This window comes from Bufo gargarizans, chromosome 4 (genome assembly GCF_014858855.1).
Source record: "Bufo gargarizans isolate SCDJY-AF-19 chromosome 4, ASM1485885v1, whole genome shotgun sequence".
In the NCBI taxonomy this organism is placed as follows: domain Eukaryota; kingdom Metazoa; phylum Chordata; class Amphibia; order Anura; family Bufonidae; genus Bufo; species Bufo gargarizans.
Window position 1 is genome coordinate 453,909,503 of NC_058083.1, and position 19,961 is coordinate 453,929,463.

Consider the following 19,961-nt stretch of genomic DNA (forward strand, 5'->3'; position numbering starts at 1 on the left):
AAACATAACCATCTATGACTTTCTGTAAAAGGGAAGCAACGGCTGCTTCCTATTGAAATGAATGGCAGGCTGTTTTGAGGCGTTTTTGGAACTGATTTTGAGGCAGAAACGCTCCAAAATCAGTGCCAATGAACTCTGTACAGTAAAGGCTACTTTCACACTCGCATTTTGTGCGGATCCGTCATGGATCTGCACAGACAGATCTGTTCAGATAATACAACCGTCTGCATCCGTTCAGAACGGATCCGTTTGTATTATCTGTAACATAGCCAAGACGGATCCGTCTTGAACACCATTGAAAGTCAATGGAGGATGGATCCGTTTTCTACTGTGCCAGATTGTGTCATAGAATACGGATCCGTCCCCATTGACTTACATTGTGTGTCAGGACAGATCCGTTTGGCTCAGTTTTGTCAGACGGACAACAAAACGCTGCAAGCAGTGGTGTCCGCCTCCAAAGCGGAATGGAGGCGGAACGGAGGCAAACTGATGTATTCTGAGCGGATCATTTTTCATTCAGAATGCATTAGGGCAAAACTGAACGGATCTCACAAACGGAAACCAAAACGCCAGTGTGAAAGTAGCCTGAAAGAGGTTTTACATTGCCTAACTATTGATGACTTCTCCTTAGGATAGGTGGATCAATAGCAGATCAGCAGGTGTCTGATTCCTGGCATGCCCGCTTATCAGCTGTTGTCAGTGGCTGCAGTGCCAAAAACAGGCACCGGAACTAAACAGCTCCATAGAATGGATTTCCAGGACAACACAAGGGGGGCACATTTACTATGGGACTTGCAACTATAACAGGTGCAAAATAAAAACGCAAGTCCATTTTTTTATGGCCGTATGACATTATTTTACGCCTTGTCCGCCAGTTGGGCGGGCAGGGGAGGGGCGTGTCGGGGGCAAAGACGCCAGCCCTGGCAAATTTACTAACATTTACGCCTGGAGACAGTTTTTACGTCAGGACAGCCACAGATGCGCCTAATTTATGACAAGGAGCAGGCCTCATCATAAATTAGACAAATCTAACGACAGTGCAGGGGAAAAACTAAGACCGGGGTAAAAAGACAGTCTTAGTAAATGTGCCCCAAGTTGTACAGAGCCGTGTTGTTCTAGCTGGTGAAACTAGCTGATTGGCAGAGGTGCCAAACCCCCACCAACCTGTCTTCACTCACAAAAGGTGCTCCCAAGCAAGGATATAGACAGGGGTATCTTCATGAAGCAACTCCTTAAAGTGCTTTCTTATTAGATGGTCCTGAGATGTGAAGTGCCTATGGAACGGTGACTGGAGTTGGTAATCAGCGGAACTTTTACACCGGCAGATAATCGCTAACGAGCACTCAGATGTTAGCAATAATCTGACCGAATAAGCCCATGTAAAAATCCCTTTAGACATGACTTACGGCCTCATTGTTTTGTCATGGGAAACAATGTACTTCCTTTAACATATATTTCCTAATGATGGCAGGGAGCCTTTCTTGTGTCTGGACCAAGATCTGATTAAGGCCTCATGCACACGACCGTTATTTTGGTCTGCATCCGAGCTGCGGTTTTTGCTGCTTGGATGCGGACCCATTCACTTCAATGGGGCTGCAAAAGATGCGGACAGCACTTCGTATGCTGTCCGCATCAGTTGCTCCGTTCCGTAGTCCGCAAAAAAAATATAACCTGTCCTATTCTTGTTCGTTTTGTGGATAAGAATAGGCAGTTATATCAAAGGCTGTCCGTGCCGTTCCACAAATTGCGAAACGCACACGGATGACCTAAAACACGTGTAGACACTACACAACATTAACAAGGTATCACATTCTACTATTTGACTAATTTTTGCATACCCTCATTAAACTCAAATTACATTTACAATGAAAATGAATACAAATGTCAGCTATATTCACCAGCAGAAATTCCACCATATATTTTGTGAAGAAACAGATGCCCAAAAAAAATGACTTGTTACCATGGTTGTAACCTGTAAACTGACGCAATGGTGCTAGTGCTCCCTCTACTGTCCCACAGCAGGCATTACATATACACATGCTCCATAATTTTTGCATCCTCATCCTTGGACGAAATCTCCACAACTCCATCTTGTGATATGACAATAGACTTGATCTTCTCTGACAGCTGTCTGTAGTCATTGCTGGAACATTCTTCTGCAATTTCCACCCATCCTTCTGGGGTACAGACGACATCATTGAGGATGACTTGCTCCAAAGCAGCTTAATAAAAAATAAAAAAAGTAAAAGATACATTATATCATTTATTCCTAAAAAGATGTATAGTGAAATATATATATATATATAGTTCTTTCATAGCAACATAGTAAGAATTGAAATAGCAGATGCAACCTCTCGTAACCCCTCATTGGAGGTGCATCAGCTGCATTAGAGGTCACTGACCATGGCTACAAGCAGTTCCCAAAACCACTCTGGATAGTTTCCAGTAGATAATGTAAGGTTAATAAATTTTGCTTCTTCGTTCTCAGAGGAAGCTAACTGCAAATGTAATCATAAAATCTTTATTTCACTTAGATCAGTTCTTTCCATTCATTACTGGTCCCTATGACAAGTCAACATTTCCCATACAGGCTATGGTGATAGGAGCCGTGATGAATTCTTATGTAAAATACACTATTCTATAATCCACTAAGGTAATGGATCCATATGTACAACACGTTCTTTTTTTCAGGAATTAGGGGGTCACACACAGGAGGGACCCCTCCGCACACTGAAAATCCTTGTGACAAACCATGTCAAAAAGTCCACACATAGTGAACAAAGAGAATAAATCCAGGTGCTCTAGGATGGCGCGGCCGTATGTCTGGAATCATGTAAAATACTCATATTGGAGCCAGTCGTCTCAGGCTAAAATAGCGAGTGTGCCTAAATTCGCTAATATTCCACATTCATTGCAAGGGACTAGGGTATTTAGACACCATTCACATGCTCAGAAAAAAAACAAAAAAAAAACATAGATTTTTGTCTACTTTGTGGAATAGCGAAATTCGGTCAGGGTGGGATTTCTGTCATGGATACTCTTCTAAATACAAATGAAACCTCTGACATGACCAGTCATCATTCCATCATATCGCAGGACCATTTATGAAGATAACCCCTGTCCACATCCCCTATTAGGAACGATGCACACCATAGAAGGGGTCCCATGCTTAGGACCACCCTTAGTGAGTGAAGACAGAGACAAGCTCTTTCCGACAGACTCAAGCCATTCTTGTATTACAAGGACGACCATTAAGCTGAAATGCTGACATCTGTTACTACACATTCTGACAGGAAAATGCCAGCAAACAGTTAGTTTCTCTGGAGGCTGCATTTTGAAAGGCGCTGTCTCTAATGAGACAACCTGTGAGCGCACTCCTTCACGGGCGGAGCCGCCGCTGTCCGGTTACTGGGGCAACAAGACCGGCCTCTGCAAGAAGGAGAGCCGGACAATCAGTAATCACGCTGCTGGCACGTCTGGCCTAGCGACATCAATAGGCCATGTGAGGCAGACGGCGTCACGTTGCGCTACTGCTGGCCACGGCTGCCTGTGACTGGTTTGTCTGAGGATCACGACACTAGCCTTTCTATTCTGCACTGGGCTTTGGACCTCTGCTTTGGATTCTGACACTGACCCTTTGCCTAATGATTTGGACCCTGATGTGACTTCCTGGGTTTTGCTTGGTATTGTTTCTAGTTATTATTCTCTGATTTTGTCCTGTCTGCATCTCCTGGTATTGACTTTGGCGTGATTTGATTAGGCTACTTTCACACTTGCGTTAAAATTTTCCAGTGTTGAGAGGATCTCAGTACTGGAGAAAAACGCTTCCGTTTTGTCCCCATTCATTGTCAAAGGGGACAAAACTGAACTGAACAGAACGGAGTGCTCCAAAAGGTATTCCGTTCCGTTTGGTTGCGTTCCTATAACGGAGAGAAAACAGCAGCAAGCTGCAGTTTTCTTTCCGTCGTGGGATGCGGAGCAATACGGATCCGGCATAACCCACAATGCAAGTCAAAGGGGACGGATCCGTTTTCTCAGACGCAATAGAAAACTGATCCGTCCCCTATTGACTTTCTATGGAGTTCATGACGGATCTGTCATTGCTATAATAAGAATAATACAACTGGATCCGTTCATAACGGATGCAGATGGTTGTATTATCAGTAACAGAAGCGTTTTTGCTGATCCCTCCCAGATCAGGCAAAAATGCAAGTGTGAAAGTAGCCTTACTGATTTGTGTCTCCTGATTTGGTGCAGTTTTTGTCTCTCCTGGTCTGACCAGACTTATCTGTTTAGGCCAATCTGTCACTAGTTTATTATTTTGTCTCCAATGTATCCTTCCCCTATAAGCCCCAGCATTTAGTCAAGGAGGGACTGTTGACCAGTTCTGGGCCGTCCTTTAGAATGGATCATGCAAGTAGGTAGGGACAGTGGTTGGGGTAGCTCAGAATCTCAGTAGTCCCCACCATGACACAACTATATTCATCGAGGTCCAAACCACCATGTGTATAACTTACCTTATAACTTGCTTGATCTCAATGAGCCCTTTAAGGCCCCTTTCACACGGGCGTTGCGGATTGGGGCCGGATGCGTTCATGGAAAATGGTGCGATTTTGACACTAAAACAACTCAGTTTGTACTGCGATTGCGTTCCGTGTTTGCGTTTTTTCCGCGCGGGTGCAAAACATTGTAATCGGCATGTTTGATACCCAGACCTGAACCCGGACTTCTTCACAGAAGTTCGAGTTTGGGTTCGGTGTTGTGTAGATTTTATTATTTTCCCTTATAACATGGTTATAAGGGAAAATAATAGCATTCTGAATACAGAATGCATAGTATAATAGGGCTGGAGGGGTTAAAAAAAAAAAAAAAAAAAAATTTTTTTAACTCACCTTAATCCTCTTGATCGTGCAGCCCGGCTTCTCTTCTGTCTTCTTCTTTGAGGAATAGCACCCTTGATGACGTCACTGCGCGCATCACATGGTCCATCACATGATCTTTTACCATGGTGATGGATCATGTGACGGACCATGTGATGAGCACAGTGACATCATCAAAGGTCCTTTTCCTGTGCACAGCAAAGAAGAAGACAGAAGAGAAGCCGGGCTATGCGATCAAGTGGATTAAGGTGAGTTATATTATTATTTTTTAAAATTTAACCCCTCCAGCCCTATTGTACTATGCATTCTGTATTAAGAATGCTATTATTTTCCCTTATAACCGGGTCCCCATCCCGATCGTCTCCTAGCAACCATGCGTGAAAATCGCACTGCATCTGCACTTGCTTGCGATTTTCACGCTGCCCCATTCACTTCTATGGGGCCTGCGTTGTGTGAAAAACGCTGAATATCGAACATGCTGCGATTTTCACGCAACGCACAAGTGATGCGTGAAAATCACCGCTCGTGTGCACATCCCCATAGAAATGAATGGGTCTGGATTCAGTGCGGGTCACGCATTGCACCCGCGTGGAAAACTTGCATGTGTGAAAGGGGCCTAAGCCACTGATAAGAACAGATACCAAATAAATGCAAAGGCAGTTCTACTCCCAAACTCACATTCATCACTTTTTTATGGTTAAGAGAGGTGACGTGCCTATAGCTTGCATATTACAAAGATACTTAATTAAAAGCCCACCCTTTCTCCATTCTATGCCACAGTGGTGTATGATGTCACTTACCTTCTCCGCACTGATATATGCTCTCCAGCAGCTGGAATCCATACTCCTTATGATCAGTGCAGAGCAGGGACAGGACAGCCTGCCCAACAGAGAGTGCCGCCGGTTTACCATTCCACTCTTTGGTCAATCCATTGATGAGTTCTGTAGTGGGGCATTTCTTAAGCAAGAACAAGTAGTCATCTATGAAAAAAGAATGTATGAAGGAAACTACGTAACATATTTTCCAGACTATAAGACGCACCTTTCTGACAACAGAAAATTAGAAAAAGTATTTTCTAATTATCAAAGGTTCCCCGGGCTGTAAATATTGTGGGGCAAGGGGGCTACAAATCAAGTGCTGTCCACTAGAGCACCCTATAACACTGCAGTGAGAAATAGCACTAAAAAAGTGCCTTGCGCTTCCTCAGTAGATGGAGAGACTACTGTGAGCATCTATAAATTGGCCTCCTACAGCCCCACTTGCACACACCCAAACTGACGCATGTATCAATGTGCCTGCCAATTTGGACCTACAACATAGAGCCACATTTAGGAGATAATGGAAAATGGTGCAGGAAACTGAACACTTGCCAGGATCCCCCATATATTACGGCTGAGCTCTGGAGATCACAGCAGTATAATCTGGGAGGACACTTCTAAAAAAATGGGATTACCATACTCTAAGGCCTCATGCACACGACCATATTTTGCATTTGTGTCTTCATTTTTGCAGATCGCACATGGACCCATTTATTTCTATGGGTCTGCAAAAGAAAAACGGACAGCACACAGAGGTCTTCAGTGTGGTGTCTGCATCTGTTTGTCCATTCCACAAATTACAGAACATGTCCTCTTCTTGGCCACCATTTCTATTGACAGGAGGGAGAAAATTGTGGAAAGCACATTGAAGGTATCCGTATTTTGCAGACCAAAATGCGGATACGGTTGTGTGCATGAGGCATAAAGCTTTGCATACTGCACTGAGCCCCCACCCCTCAATGACGGTGTCTCTCCTGAGAAAAGACAAACACGATCAGAGAGACCTTAGGGGACTGATGATCGGATGAGCGCCTTGAAGGACATATACAGAATCTCCAATTCATGAAAGTGTATTTTCTTTCTTTATATTTATTACCCAGTGAACAGAAGCAGATGATGAACTTTTTTGTTTCTTTTTCTCTTCTTTAATTAAAAAAATCTAGAACAAATTAAAGTATGAAAAATAATTAATTACCTAATAAAAAGCGTTTGCTTTGATGGGTGTAGTCAAGGGCCCCTTGGATTTGACCTTGTACACACATAGAGAGAGCAGCCTTCCGGAGGCAGGAGCATTTTCGGTAGATTAGCTGAGCCAGCGCCAGGCATGTGACCTTGTGGTAGGGCTCTCTCTCGCCGTAATCCCAAATTACATCCCCCAGAGCTTCAGAAAATGTTATCCTGGAAATGAAAGAGGACAAACACAATGACATGTAAATCATATTTAACTAATATTAAACCATTGTAAAATAATGCTGATTAAATCCTGGTTTTCCAATAATACATGCATCAAAATTTAGATTTTAAGGATTAATGTACCAACTACAGTGAAAAGGCAGGTCATGTCATTGGAAGGGAATATCTGCCCTTCCCTCAAAAACTAATTTCTCTTGGTTGTAAAATTGGGGTATTTAAAGGGAATGTCTTACCACGATTATGGACTATTATGTGTAGAAGTACATGAGCAGTACTACAGACATATATAGAGTCCAGATCTAGGTTTTTCTTTATTTTCCTACTGCCTCTGGTTTCCCGCTGTCAGCTCCCAAAGCTGCTCTGAAATATACAGTCTGGACTGCTGTGCTAACATAATGGAGAGGACTCCTGTGCGCATGCACAGCAGTCCTGACAATGTATTTCACCACATCTCTGAGTGCTGACAGCAGGGGAAAAAGAAAAAGTAGCAATCTGGACTCCTTATCTGCGGTACTACTCATGTATTACTACAGATAATAGTCCAAGATCATGGTGACAGATTCCCTTTAAGCCTAGAAGCCGCCAAACTTTCTATGTAATGAAGTGCTGTGATTCTGGTGCTATATAGTGCTCTGCGTGGCATGTCTGCAGATCTACTAAATCTGGAAAGGTAAGGAAGAATGGCTGGCAAAGGGTGGCTCTTGGGGCGGAGGAAGAGCATGTGTTGCTGATGGAGGACCCTTTACCAGGAGCAGGAGTGGCATTACATTCTTGTTATGGGCAATGTAGTGTGACAGGTCTAAAGGTTTGATAATAAACATCATGATCATCAAGCTCTGGCGAGCTGCAGGGTGCCTACTGAAACCAGATGATGTCAATGCCATGTCCTGCATCCAGAGATCCACATGCACAGCAAGTCACTTGTTTTTACTGGTCTCAGACGGAAAAGGTCCTTTAGCTGCTTATTAAACTACAATGTCCAATATGGCCCTACATCAAACAGGCAAATCTAACCCTTGGACAAAATAACGGAACTTTTCCATTTACAGGGCTGAACCAGTTTGAAGCACCAAAGGGACATCAAATACAAGTACAGAATTTATAATTAGTTTGAAACATGTGGGAACAGTGAAATGCAGTGCAGTCTACTGACAGCAGGTTATAGAGCAGGAAGAGATTAGCAGATTGATGTGCAGTTTTATGAGAAAAGATTCAGTAGAACTTCATATAAATACCAGCACTATCTATGCTTAGGCCTCTTTCACACTTGCGTTGTCCGGATCCGTTGTGTACTCCATTTGTCGGAAGTGCCCGCCGGATCCATAACACCGCAAGTGAACTGGAAGCATTTGAAGACTGATCCGTCTTCAAAATGCGTTCAGTGTTAGGCCTCATGAACACGACCGTTGTGTGCATCCGCGGCCGTTGTTCCGTTTTCCGTTTTTTTCCGCTGACCCATTGACTTTCAATGGGTCGTGGAAAAATCGGAAAATGCACCGTTTGGCATCCGCGTCCGTGATCCGTGTTTCCAGTCCGTGAAAAAAATATGACCTGTCCTATTTTTTAAACGGACAATGGTTCACGGACCCATTCAAGTCAATGGGTCCGTGAAAAATCACGGATGCACACAAGATTGTCATCCGAGTCCGTGATCCGTGTCCCGTGTCCGTTTTTTCCTATCATTTCAAAGGCAAACTTGACTTAGATTTTTTTTTTCATTTTTCATGTCCGTGGATCCTCCAAAAATCAAGGAAGACCCACGGAAGAAAAAACGGACACGGATCACGGAACAACGGAAACCTTTTTTGCAGACCGCAAAAAAAAAACGTCCGTGTGCATGAGGCCTTACTATGGCAGCCAGGACGCTATTAAAGTCCTGGTTGCCATAGTAGTAGTGGGGAGCGGGGGAGCAGTATACTTACCGCCCGTGCGGCTCCCGGGGCGCTCCAGAATGACGTCAGAGCGCCCCAGGCGCATGGATGACGTGCCATGCGATAACGTCATCCATGCACGTGGGGCGCCCTGACGTCACTCTGAAGCGCCCTGGGAGCCGCACGGACGGTAAGTATACTGCTCCCCCGCTCCCCACTACACTTTACCATGGCAAACAGGACTTTAGCGTCCTGGCAGCCATGGTAACCATTCAGAAAAAGCTAAACGTCGGATCCGGTAATGCGCCGAAACAACGTTTAGCTTAGGGCCGGATCCGGAATAATGCCTTTCAATGGGCATTAATTCCGGATCCGGCCTTGCGGCAAGTGTTTAGGATTTTTGGCCGGAGCAAAAAGCGCAGCATGCTGCGGTATTTTCTCCGGCCAAAAAACTTTCCGGTCCGGAACTGAAGACATCCTGATGCATCCTGAACGGATTTCTCTCCATTCGGAATGCATGGGGATAATCCTGATCAGGATTCTTCCGGCATAGAGCCCCGACGGCGGAACTCTATGCCGGAAAAGAACAACGCAAGTGTGAAAGAGCCCTTAGGAGTCCAGTGGGCAGTCTTATCAGTGACTGCCAGCCTTCCCAGGACAGCCTAGTGGACTCCTAAGTATTGAATGGGCTGGAATTTAAGGTGTAATTGTCATGTTTTCTTCAGAAAATAAATTTTAGCATATGTTACTGCTGGTGGAGCATTATGCATAAAGCAATCTTTAGTTTCTTCACATACTACTGTTTTCCTTGAGCTTTTCCCTTAGTTACGGCTGTTTTGAACCCTACATTATGGGGATCTTCTCAAGATTGCTCCTCTGCCAGTTCTCTGAGGCCAAAACTGCCTTCCCTCACTTCACATACAAACTTGCCAGCCAAGCTTCCTGCCAGCCAATCAGATTGGATTACTGAGAGACACGCCTCCTCACTCTGAAGCCTAATGCAGGCATAAAGTGTGAAGGACCGCCCCTCTGTCTTCTGTTTACAATTAGCCAGAGACAGACAAGCCATAGCAATGTTTAAGGGACCAGTGGAAAAGGACAGGAGACAATAATGAAAGCTGATAATTACTGATTTTTTGGCAATCATTGACAGACTAACTCAGGTATACATGCCCAGCACTAATAAACTAGCAAATATGACAATTACACTTTAAATGAATAAAAAGCAAGTTATACTGAATCTTTTCCCATAAAACTATGTTCTACGCCAATCTGTCATATATGCTGCACTGCCCGACAGGCCTCCTCATAAATTAGGCGCATTCTAAGGCAGTCCGTTCGCCTTAACTAAAATCTATTAAAACTGGCGTAAGAAGATACATTTATAGGGCCAGGTAGCTCCACTCCTACCCTTGCAATGCCCCCTTTTTGGGAAAACGCCAAGGGCGCTTTCCCAAAGGAGGGGCATGATGAAAAAGGGGGCGAGGCCAGCTGGCCCTGTGAATTTATCTTCTTTTAAGCTTTTTTTCAGGCAAAAAACTGGCGCATAGAAATGATAAATCTTCCCACTGTATCTATCTGCTCAGCTCCTCCTGCTCTATAACACGCAGCCTGCAGGTAATACAGGTTTTTTTTATACAAGATATCGGACTTATGAGATTACAGAAATATGTTTTACCTTTGTTGAGTTACCCAGTGAACAACAAGCTCTATCTTATCATAGGAGAGAGCGCACTTAATGGCTTCCAGCGTGAGAGCTGCATTAACAGGATGCTTGGCTAAGCTGCTAGATTCCATCAGAGCTTCGAAAAACATCATCAATGGAGAAACATCCTCCTTACCGACCACAACAGCTGAAAAAGACAAAGTAGACAGAAAATCACAATAAACTTACATTTCTTCCGAAAAGGATTTTTTTTTTTACTTTTTTTTGCTCTAATTGCAAAACAGCTATCTCCTTGTAAGATTTCCCCATAATGAGCGCCAATCGACAATAAAGGAAGCTGACCAGCGTCCATTTACTCACAATTACATGCTATAATAATCATTTTGTTCATAAATATGATCATGCAGGCGATTGTTCACCCCCTGTACAGTTACAGTATATATGTGGCAGATAACTATCGACATGTGGATTCACAGCTGACCAATGATGGTTTTGAAAGGGGTTATCCGATATCTAAAATACAGTTCGACCCCTTATGCCCGGGCCCCTTGTATGGATTATACTTGCCTGCTCACCCGTACCCGTGTCGACAGGGGGAGCAGCCAGTAGGAGGCCTGCTCACCATTGCAGCCTGCTATTGGCTGCACCCCCCTGTCACTGGATGTTTTGATCCGAGCGATGGGGAAATGCAGCGGCGGTCATGCAGGCATCCGTAGTGACGCGGGTGCCGGGGAGCAGGTAAGTATAATCCATACAAGGGGCCTAGGCATTTTTGTGAAATTTTAGATAACCCCTTTAAGTCATCATAAAATATGCTATTAATGACAAAATATTCTACATTTTTCAAACCAGCACCTGCATCTGAATACTTTTGCAATTTCATGTATTTGATTGTGTGAAAGTAGCCTACGCAGCAAAGGATGGGATTGTGTAGTTCTGTCACCTACTTCCAGCTTGAGAGCTATTCCCGAACAGGGTTGCGGGGAATCAGACCCCCAACGGTAAGATATTGAAAGTATCTTGAAGATAGACCATCAACATAAAAGGACTAGACAAACCCTTTAAGTCCTTATGCACACATAATAGTGTATTAGCTCCTGAATATGGGCTAATGAAGCTATGTACATGGACAGATATTTTACATCTGTATTCAGACGTGCAGTATGTTTAGGTCTGACAACATTTATATCTGTTTATATTTGTATGCATTCATTTCATTCATATTTGAGGCTGAACGGTAAGAGGCCATATAGCTACGAGAATCCTGCTACAACATGGAGTTATGGAATTAAAGGGGCTTTCTTAAATGATGTGATGACCTCAGGATAGGTCATCAGTATGTGATCCATGGGGGACACCAGGGACCCCCGCTGATCAGCTGTTTGAGGAAGCTGCGGCAAGCTATGAGAAGGCCTTCTCCAACAGCAGATCTGCAGGGGTTCTGGGTGTCGGACCGCCACTGAACAAAATAACAAAGTGGGAAACCCTTTTTATATGGGCACAATTTGGGCATATATATGTAAGGCAATGGATGGGACCTATGGTATGTGTTTTTTTTTTTGTTTCCTTCTTTTAGCATACAGGGCACCAAACATTGCTGCTTTGCGAGTATGATGGGCTACTGTGTCAAAGCATGGTGGTCTTCTATATGACGTTCCCTTCCCTTGTTGAGAAATATGGAGCAGGCTTCATTGACATCAATTATTCTTATTGCACCGACGACTCTAGAAATCTAAAACTTGCTTGCATTAAAGGAACGGCTGCATTTTATGTAATATTTTTGCAGTTTCTCCATGTATGAGCTTCACATAACTCCAGGAATATCTCATCTCATTACCTCTGAATCTCTCCATCGTCTCCATGTTCCTGAGGATTCCTCTGGGACTGTGTGCGGCGTAGGCTGCAGCAGTCTTGTACTGACCATTAACAAACAGCTCATTAAATCTGGGAGGACAAAGCACAAACTCAATGTCAGAGCGCCGAGGAACATGACACCGCGTTCTGATGAAGTCACTTATCGTCTGCCACATGGGCATCACAGTTATTAAGGTTAATTAGCCATAGGTCGGGTTTTCTTTGTCTAAAACAGTTTCCTTCATCTCACGAGAAAGAAAATGCCTGAACTGATAGTGATGTCTTCTAAAATAACTTACACAGCGGATATTTTCTCGGGGCCGATCAGCGGTATGTAAAGGGCCTCCAGCAGGACATGTGACATTTTAACCAGCCATGTTTTACCACACTCATATCTGACTGATCGGTGGGGGTCCAACTGACATGATGCCCACCAATACTGCAAATAGAGGGGCCATAGCACTGTTTAGCATTGTGTCCCTTTTAGGTTTCTCCCTGCACAGTGGTAAGTCATTCTGTCTTAGGGATTGGTGGTGGTCCCGACAGATCCCCACCAAAATGTTTTCTGAAAGACTTGGTCTGTGGTGTTCATTCCATGGGAGATACCTCTCTGCATATTATTTTCCATGGAGCTTTGCCAGTAAGTCTCCATACAGGACTAGTCTCTTTAAGGGGTGCCGGTAACCCACCTGAGATACATCCAAGGTATCTCAAACCAGCCAGAATCCTACTTAGTACTGATGAGAGGCAAGCATCCCGAAACAGCTGCCTACGGATGGGTATTTGGTTTGGCTTTTTTCGCCATGTCCCAAGACTTGTTAAAAAGTCAGTGGGGGGAGCCACGTCCATAAGATGGCGCTAGCCAGATGGTTCTCTTTCCTTGGGAGATACCTCTTTGCATATTGTTTTCCCAAGGAGCATTGCCAATAAGTCTCCATACCATGGAGTTCATCCAGTAACGGTCCCTTTACACGGGACAACACAGCAGCAGATTGTCAGGAAGGAAGCGTTCTTTCCCGACGATCTGCTGCTCGCTGGTGGAGGAGATCTCTGCATTGACATGCAGCGATCTCCTCAAGAGTATGGGGAGGAGCGATCGCTAATGCCACATTTTTCTTTAAAGGGGTTGTCTCACTTCAGCACACAGCATTTATCATGTAGACAAAGTTAACCCCTTCCTGACGCAGAGATTTTCAGTTTTTCGTTCTCTGCCTTCCCACAGCCAAAACTTTTTTATTTTTCCGTTCACATATCTATATGAGGGCTTGTTTTTTGCGGGACAAGTTGTACTTTCTAATGTCACCATTTAATATGGCATACAATGTAGTGGGAGGCTGCATGAAAAAAAATCCAAATGGGGTGGAATTACAGGTTTTGTGTTTACGTCATTTACTATGCAGTAAAACTGACTTGTGCTCTTCATTCTCCAAGTCAGTACGATTACAGCGATACCACATATGTATAGTTTTTCTTGCGTTTTAATACTGAAAAAAAAAAATAATGAAAAAAATTGTTAAGTCTACAGAGATGTGTGAGGGCTCATTTTTTGCTGGACGATATGTAGTTTTTGATAATACCATTTTGGGGTGTGTATGACTTTTTGATCACTTTTTATTCATTTTTATTGGGAGGTAAAGTGATGGAAAAACTGTAAATTAGTAATTTGTATTTTTTTCTGTTACGTCATTCGCGTTACATCATTTTAGTACGGGTGTTTTTGCATGTGTTTAAGTTTTGGTTTAAGTATTTAGATTTTGGGGAAAGGGGGTTGATTTGAATTTTTATACTGTTTTATTTTTTTTTATTTTTTTCAAAACTTTTACTTTATTTTTATTATTATTATTTTTTTTACTTTTTATTAGGTCCCCCATCAGATTGCAATCTGTATAGGGTAATGGAATTTTCTCTATTATCCTACACAGAAATAGCTATGTTACAGTTCAGTGCTGCCATCTGCTGGCCTGAATTGTAATATACAAATAATGAGCCTGGAAGCCTAGTGCATGCTCATTACTGTAGTGGAATGTCTTTCCCGACCTCTGCCAGGGGGAGGCGTTACTGCCCGTGAGGCACGAGCTTCTCAGACGCTGTGGTCACATTTGACCATGGCATCTCAGAGGTTAAATGTCAGCGATCATTACCACCGATGGCGGACAGTAGCCGTGGGTGTCTGCTATATGAAACAGCAGGCACCCGCTAGCTATGATGCTCGCTCTTCTCCAGAGCAGGCGCCATCTTTAAAGACCCGATATCTGCTGTACATGTATCCATGGTTACGACCACCCTGCCATCCAGCAGCAGTGGCCGTGCTTGCGCACTATAGGAAAACGCAATGGCGTATGCACGGTCCCGGCCACCAAAAAGGCTAGCACCTTGTCCAACAGTATGGAAGCACGACCACCACTGCAGGATTGCAGGGTGGTCGTAACCATGGAAACGAGCAGTGCATAATGTGATGGAAAAATAAATCACACCCGCAAAGGAGGCAATATGGACAATCACTATACATCAGTAAGTGCCCTGTATTAACTTTGTCTACGTGATAAATGCCATTTACTGAAGTGGACAACCCCTTTAAGATACAGAGAAACAACCGAATGCTCTGCAGGCTTTTGCTATATTGATCCTGACTTGGCATCTGATACTAGAAATGTTTAATGGATTTCAAGTGCGTTGTGGGCAAAGGATCAGAGCCCACTGCAGTAAGAGAAGCAGAACAAGCCCATTGTAACTCAGACAATGTCAGTACATTAATGCACAGGAAACATGATTGTGCCTGTATATTGCTTTACTGTCGTATTAAGGGTCATATAAAACAGCAGTGGCTGATCCAGCATGAAACCAGTGAACGCCTGTGGATGGACCATCATGTAAAGTCTCTTCACCACAGACATAGATGAGGAGCTGGAAGAACTGAACTGTACCTCTCAACATATTCCAGCAAAGCCTCTGCTTCCTGGCTCTTCCGTGGATCCAGATCCTCAAACACATTAGTGGAAGAAGTGTCCTCTACAGGATAAAAGAAGGTGTAAGCTGGAGGAATAAAAATGTCACCTGCCAAACAATGCTCATGTCACCAAATAAATCTGTAAGGCCCCTTTCACACGGGCGTCACGGATTTGGTCCGGATGCGTTGCGGGAAACCCGCGCGAGTGCGCACGCAATTTTATTCAGTTTTATCTGCAAATGCATTGTTTAGTTTTTTATCGGCGTTAGTGCAAAGCGCTTTAATGCGTTTTGCACGCGCGTGATACAAAACTGAATGTGGTACCCACACCCGAACCCGGACTTCTTCACTGCAGTTCGGGTTTGGGTTCGGTGTTCTGTAGATTTTATTATTTTCCATTATAACATGGTTATAATGGAAAATAATAGAATTCTTTAATACAGAATGCTAAGTAAAATGTCCCTTGAAGTTAAAAATAATTAAAAAAATTACTCACCTCATAAACTTGATCGCACAGCCGGTATAGTCTTCTTTCTTCTTCTTGCAGGACCTGCGCTGACGTCATCGCGCTCACCACGTGGAGTAACTTTTTCATTATTTTTTTACTTAAAGGGACATTTTACTTAGAATTCTGTATTAAAGAACAGTGATGGTCAGTTCGCAGTGTTCGCCAGCAAACACATGACACATGCGGGCTGCCATCTTGACTCACCTGTCCGGCAATGCACAGGTAAGCCCTTACCTGTCCTGTGCCGGGAGCCGGTCTGAATTCAAATGCGGTCACTGGGAGCAGGCAGTTCCGAGAACAGCCGCCGGGGGCCTTCATCGGGCTGTTCCCGGAACTGCCTGCTCCTGGTGACCGCATTTGATTTCAGACCGGCTCCCGGCACAGGTAAGGGCTTACCTGTGCATCGCTGGATGGGTGAGTCAAGATGGCAGCCCGCATGTGTTTGCTGGCGAACTGACCATCACTGTTAAAGAATTCTATTATTTTCCATTATAACCATGTTATAATGGAAAATAATAAAGTAAATGGCTCATCCCTATTTAATAACATCATCTCCTTAGCAACCATCCGTGAAAATCGCATAGCATCTGCACTTCTAAGAAAGAAGACGATAACGGCTGTGTGATCAAGTGGAGGAGGTGAGTAATTTTTTTATGATTTTTTAAATTCAATGGACTTTTACTTAGCATTCTGTATTAAGAATGCTATTGTTTTCCATTATAACCATTTGATAATGGAAAATAATAAAATCTACAAACACCGAACCCAAACCCGAACTGCAGTGAAGAAGTCCAGGTTCGGGTACCACATTCAGTTTTTTATCACGCGCGTGCAAAATGCAGAAAAACGCATTGCACTGAACAATGCAACGCAATCGCAGACAAAACTGACTGAAATTGCGTGCGCAGGTTTCCTCGCAACGCATCCGGACCAGATCCCTGACGCCCATGTGAAAGGGGCCTAAGGATTTTCTGCAGCGGGATTTTTTTTTACACAGAGTGTGAATGAGTTTTCTTAAAATCTCATCCACTTTGCTTGCTACTGTAAAACGCCACGGATTTGCCCCACACAAATCTACACTGGCAAATCCGCAGCATATACATCCCATGTGGACGTACCCTAAAGGTTACTGGGGTATTCCGAGACTTTTTTAACTGATGACCTATCCTCTGGATAGGTCATCGGTATCTCATCGGTGGGAGTCCGACCCTCACTGATCGGCTGTTTGAGAAGGCACTGGTGCTCTTGTAAGCAGCGCAGCCTTCTCGCAGATTTTTAGTGACGTCATGTTCATCAGTCACATGACCTAAGGGCAGCACTGCCCCATTCAAGTGAATAGGACCAAGCTCTGATACCAAGCACAGCCGCTATACACTGTATGGAGCTGTGCTTGGTAAGCTGCGAGAAGGTGCCTTCTCAAACAGCTGATTGGCGGGGGTCCCGGTCCCGATCAGATACTGATGACCTATCCAGAGGATAAGTTATCAGTAAAAAAAAGTCTCGGAAAACCCTATAATTTAATGTAACTTAGTTAAAGCACTCTTTTTTATTTATTTATTTTTTTTTTTTAAATTTAATAAATTTTTATTGATATACAAAAGATTCGTTTACATATTACAAACAAATAGATCATTCCCCATCCTTCCCCCCCCCGCCCCCCCCCCCCACCCTGCAGGAAAAAAGAAAAAAGGAGAAAAAAAAAAAAAAAAAAAAAAAAAAAAGCACTCTTAGTAAAGGAACAATGTGAAGCAGATCAGTGATCTGTGAGCAGATCATTAGAATATAGCAGGTAATTTGTGGAGAGGATATCATTTTGTATGATTTTTTAGTAAGTTAGGCAATTGCCAGGTTATATACAATCGAGCTAACTGTCCTAAACACGGAGAGGGCAGTATCAATCTGGTCCACTAAATCACTGTACACCAGACCTGGACAATACCCACATCCTGGAGCCACCAGAATAATCTGGTCCCAAGGTTAGGACTACTGATTAGTCTTGAGATACTATATGAGGCAGTGTTCACATGCAGTAGTTTCTTTCAGAAGAATGTGCAGGTCAATCTGAAAGCATATCCATGTGTTACCTGCATATAAAAATAATACGGAAAATCTGCAGCATGGAATCTTCAAAAAATGGTATGATATGTGAAAACTGTATAACCCCATTTTATATGCATTACACACATACAGTGCCAACATAGAGCCCCCTGATATACAGTGCCAGCATACAACCCCTGATATACAGTGCCAACATAGAACCCCTGATACACAGTGCCAGCATACAACCCCTGATATACAGTGCCAGCATACAACCCCTGATATACAGTGCCAGCATACAACCCCTGATATACAGTGCCAGCATACAACCCCTGATATACAGAGGCAGTATAGAGCCCTGTGATATACAATGGCAGCATTGAACCCCTCATATTCAGCGCTAGAATAGAACCCCCCATGTTCAGTGCCAGCAAACAACCCCTGATATACAGTGCCAGCATACAACCCCTGATATACAGAGGCAGTATAGAGCCCTGTGATATACAATGGCAGCATTGAACCCCTCATATTCAGTGCCAGAATAGAACCCCCCATGTTCAGTGCTAGCATACAACCCCTGATATACAGTGCCAGCATACAACCCCTGATATACAGTGCCAGAATAGAACCCTGATATACCATAGCAGCATAGAACCCCTGATATACAGAGGCAGCATACAACCCCTGATATACCATAGCAGCATAGAACCCCTGATATACAGAGGCAGCATAGAGCCCTCTTATACAAAATGGAAGCATACAACCCCTCATATTCAGTGCCAGCATACAACCCCTGATATACAGAGGCCGTATAGATCTCTCTGATATACAATGGCAGCATAGAACCCCTGATTTACAGTGCTAGCATAGAACCCTGATATACAGTGCCAGCATAGAACCCTGATATACAGTGCCAGCATAGAACCCTGATATACAGTGCCAGCATAGAACCCTGATATACAGTGGCAGCATAGAACCCTGATATACAGTGCCAGCATAGAACCCCTGATAGACAATGGCAGCATAGAACCCCTGATATACAGTGCCAGCATAGTGCCCCCGATTTATACAGTGCCAGCATAGAACCTCTGATATACAGAGGCAGAATAGAGCCCTCTGATATACAATGGCAGCATAGAACCCTGATATACAGAGGCAGCATAGAACCCCTGATATACAGAGGCAGGATAGAGCCATCTGATATACAGTGCCAGCATATAACCCCTCATATTCAGTGCCAGAATACAACCCCTGATATACAGAGGCAGCATAGATCTCTCTGATATAAAATGGCAGCATAGAACCCCTGATATACAGAGGCAGGAGAGAGCCCTCTGATATACAGAGGCAGGAGAGAGCCCTCTGATATACCATGGCATCATAGAACCCCTGATATACAGTGCCAGCCTAGAATCCCTGATATACAGAGGCAGGATAGAACCCCTGATATACCATGGCATCATAGAACCCCTGATATACAGTGCCAGCATAGAACCCCTGATATACAGTGCCAGCATAGAATCCCTGATATACAGTGCCAGCATAGAACCCCTGATATACCATGGCAGCATAGAACCCCTGATATACAGTGCCAGCATAGAATCCCTGATATACAGTGCCAGCATAGAACCCCTGATATACCATGGCAGCATAGAACCCCTGATATACAGTGCCAGCATAGAACCCCTGATATACCATGGCAGCATAGAACCCCTGATATACAGTGCCAGCATAGAACCCCTGATATACCATGGCAGCATAGAACCCCTGATATACAGAGGCAGCATAGAGCCCTCTGATATACAATGGCAGCATAGAGCCCTCTGATATACAGAGGCAGGATAGAGCCCTCTTATATACAGTGCCAACATAGAACCCCTGATGATTAAGCTCCCATTCATGGCACGGCCATTACACAGTGGACTGAACCTTCTGCTTCCAGCTCTGCCCACTATAAATTTTCCAGC

General features: G+C 43.9%; 1 protein-coding gene across 1 annotated transcript in view; it reads right to left on the reverse strand.

Annotated features, from left to right (window-relative positions):
- Nucleotides 1-2,025: 2,025 nt before the first annotated feature.
- The window catches only part of CLHC1 (clathrin heavy chain linker domain containing 1), a 39,610-nt gene continuing 21,674 nt past the window's right edge, over nt 2,026-19,961 (reverse strand). Inside the window, exons 6-11 of the mRNA XM_044292344.1 lie at nt 15,427-15,511; nt 12,486-12,592; nt 10,661-10,835; nt 6,894-7,096; nt 5,681-5,860; nt 2,026-2,222 (exon numbers count right to left, since the gene is read on the reverse strand). Coding sequence (XP_044148279.1) covers nt 2,026-2,222; nt 5,681-5,860; nt 6,894-7,096; nt 10,661-10,835; nt 12,486-12,592; nt 15,427-15,511 — 947 coding nt within the window. The remainder of the gene's footprint in view (nt 2,223-5,680; nt 5,861-6,893; nt 7,097-10,660; nt 10,836-12,485; nt 12,593-15,426; nt 15,512-19,961) is intronic.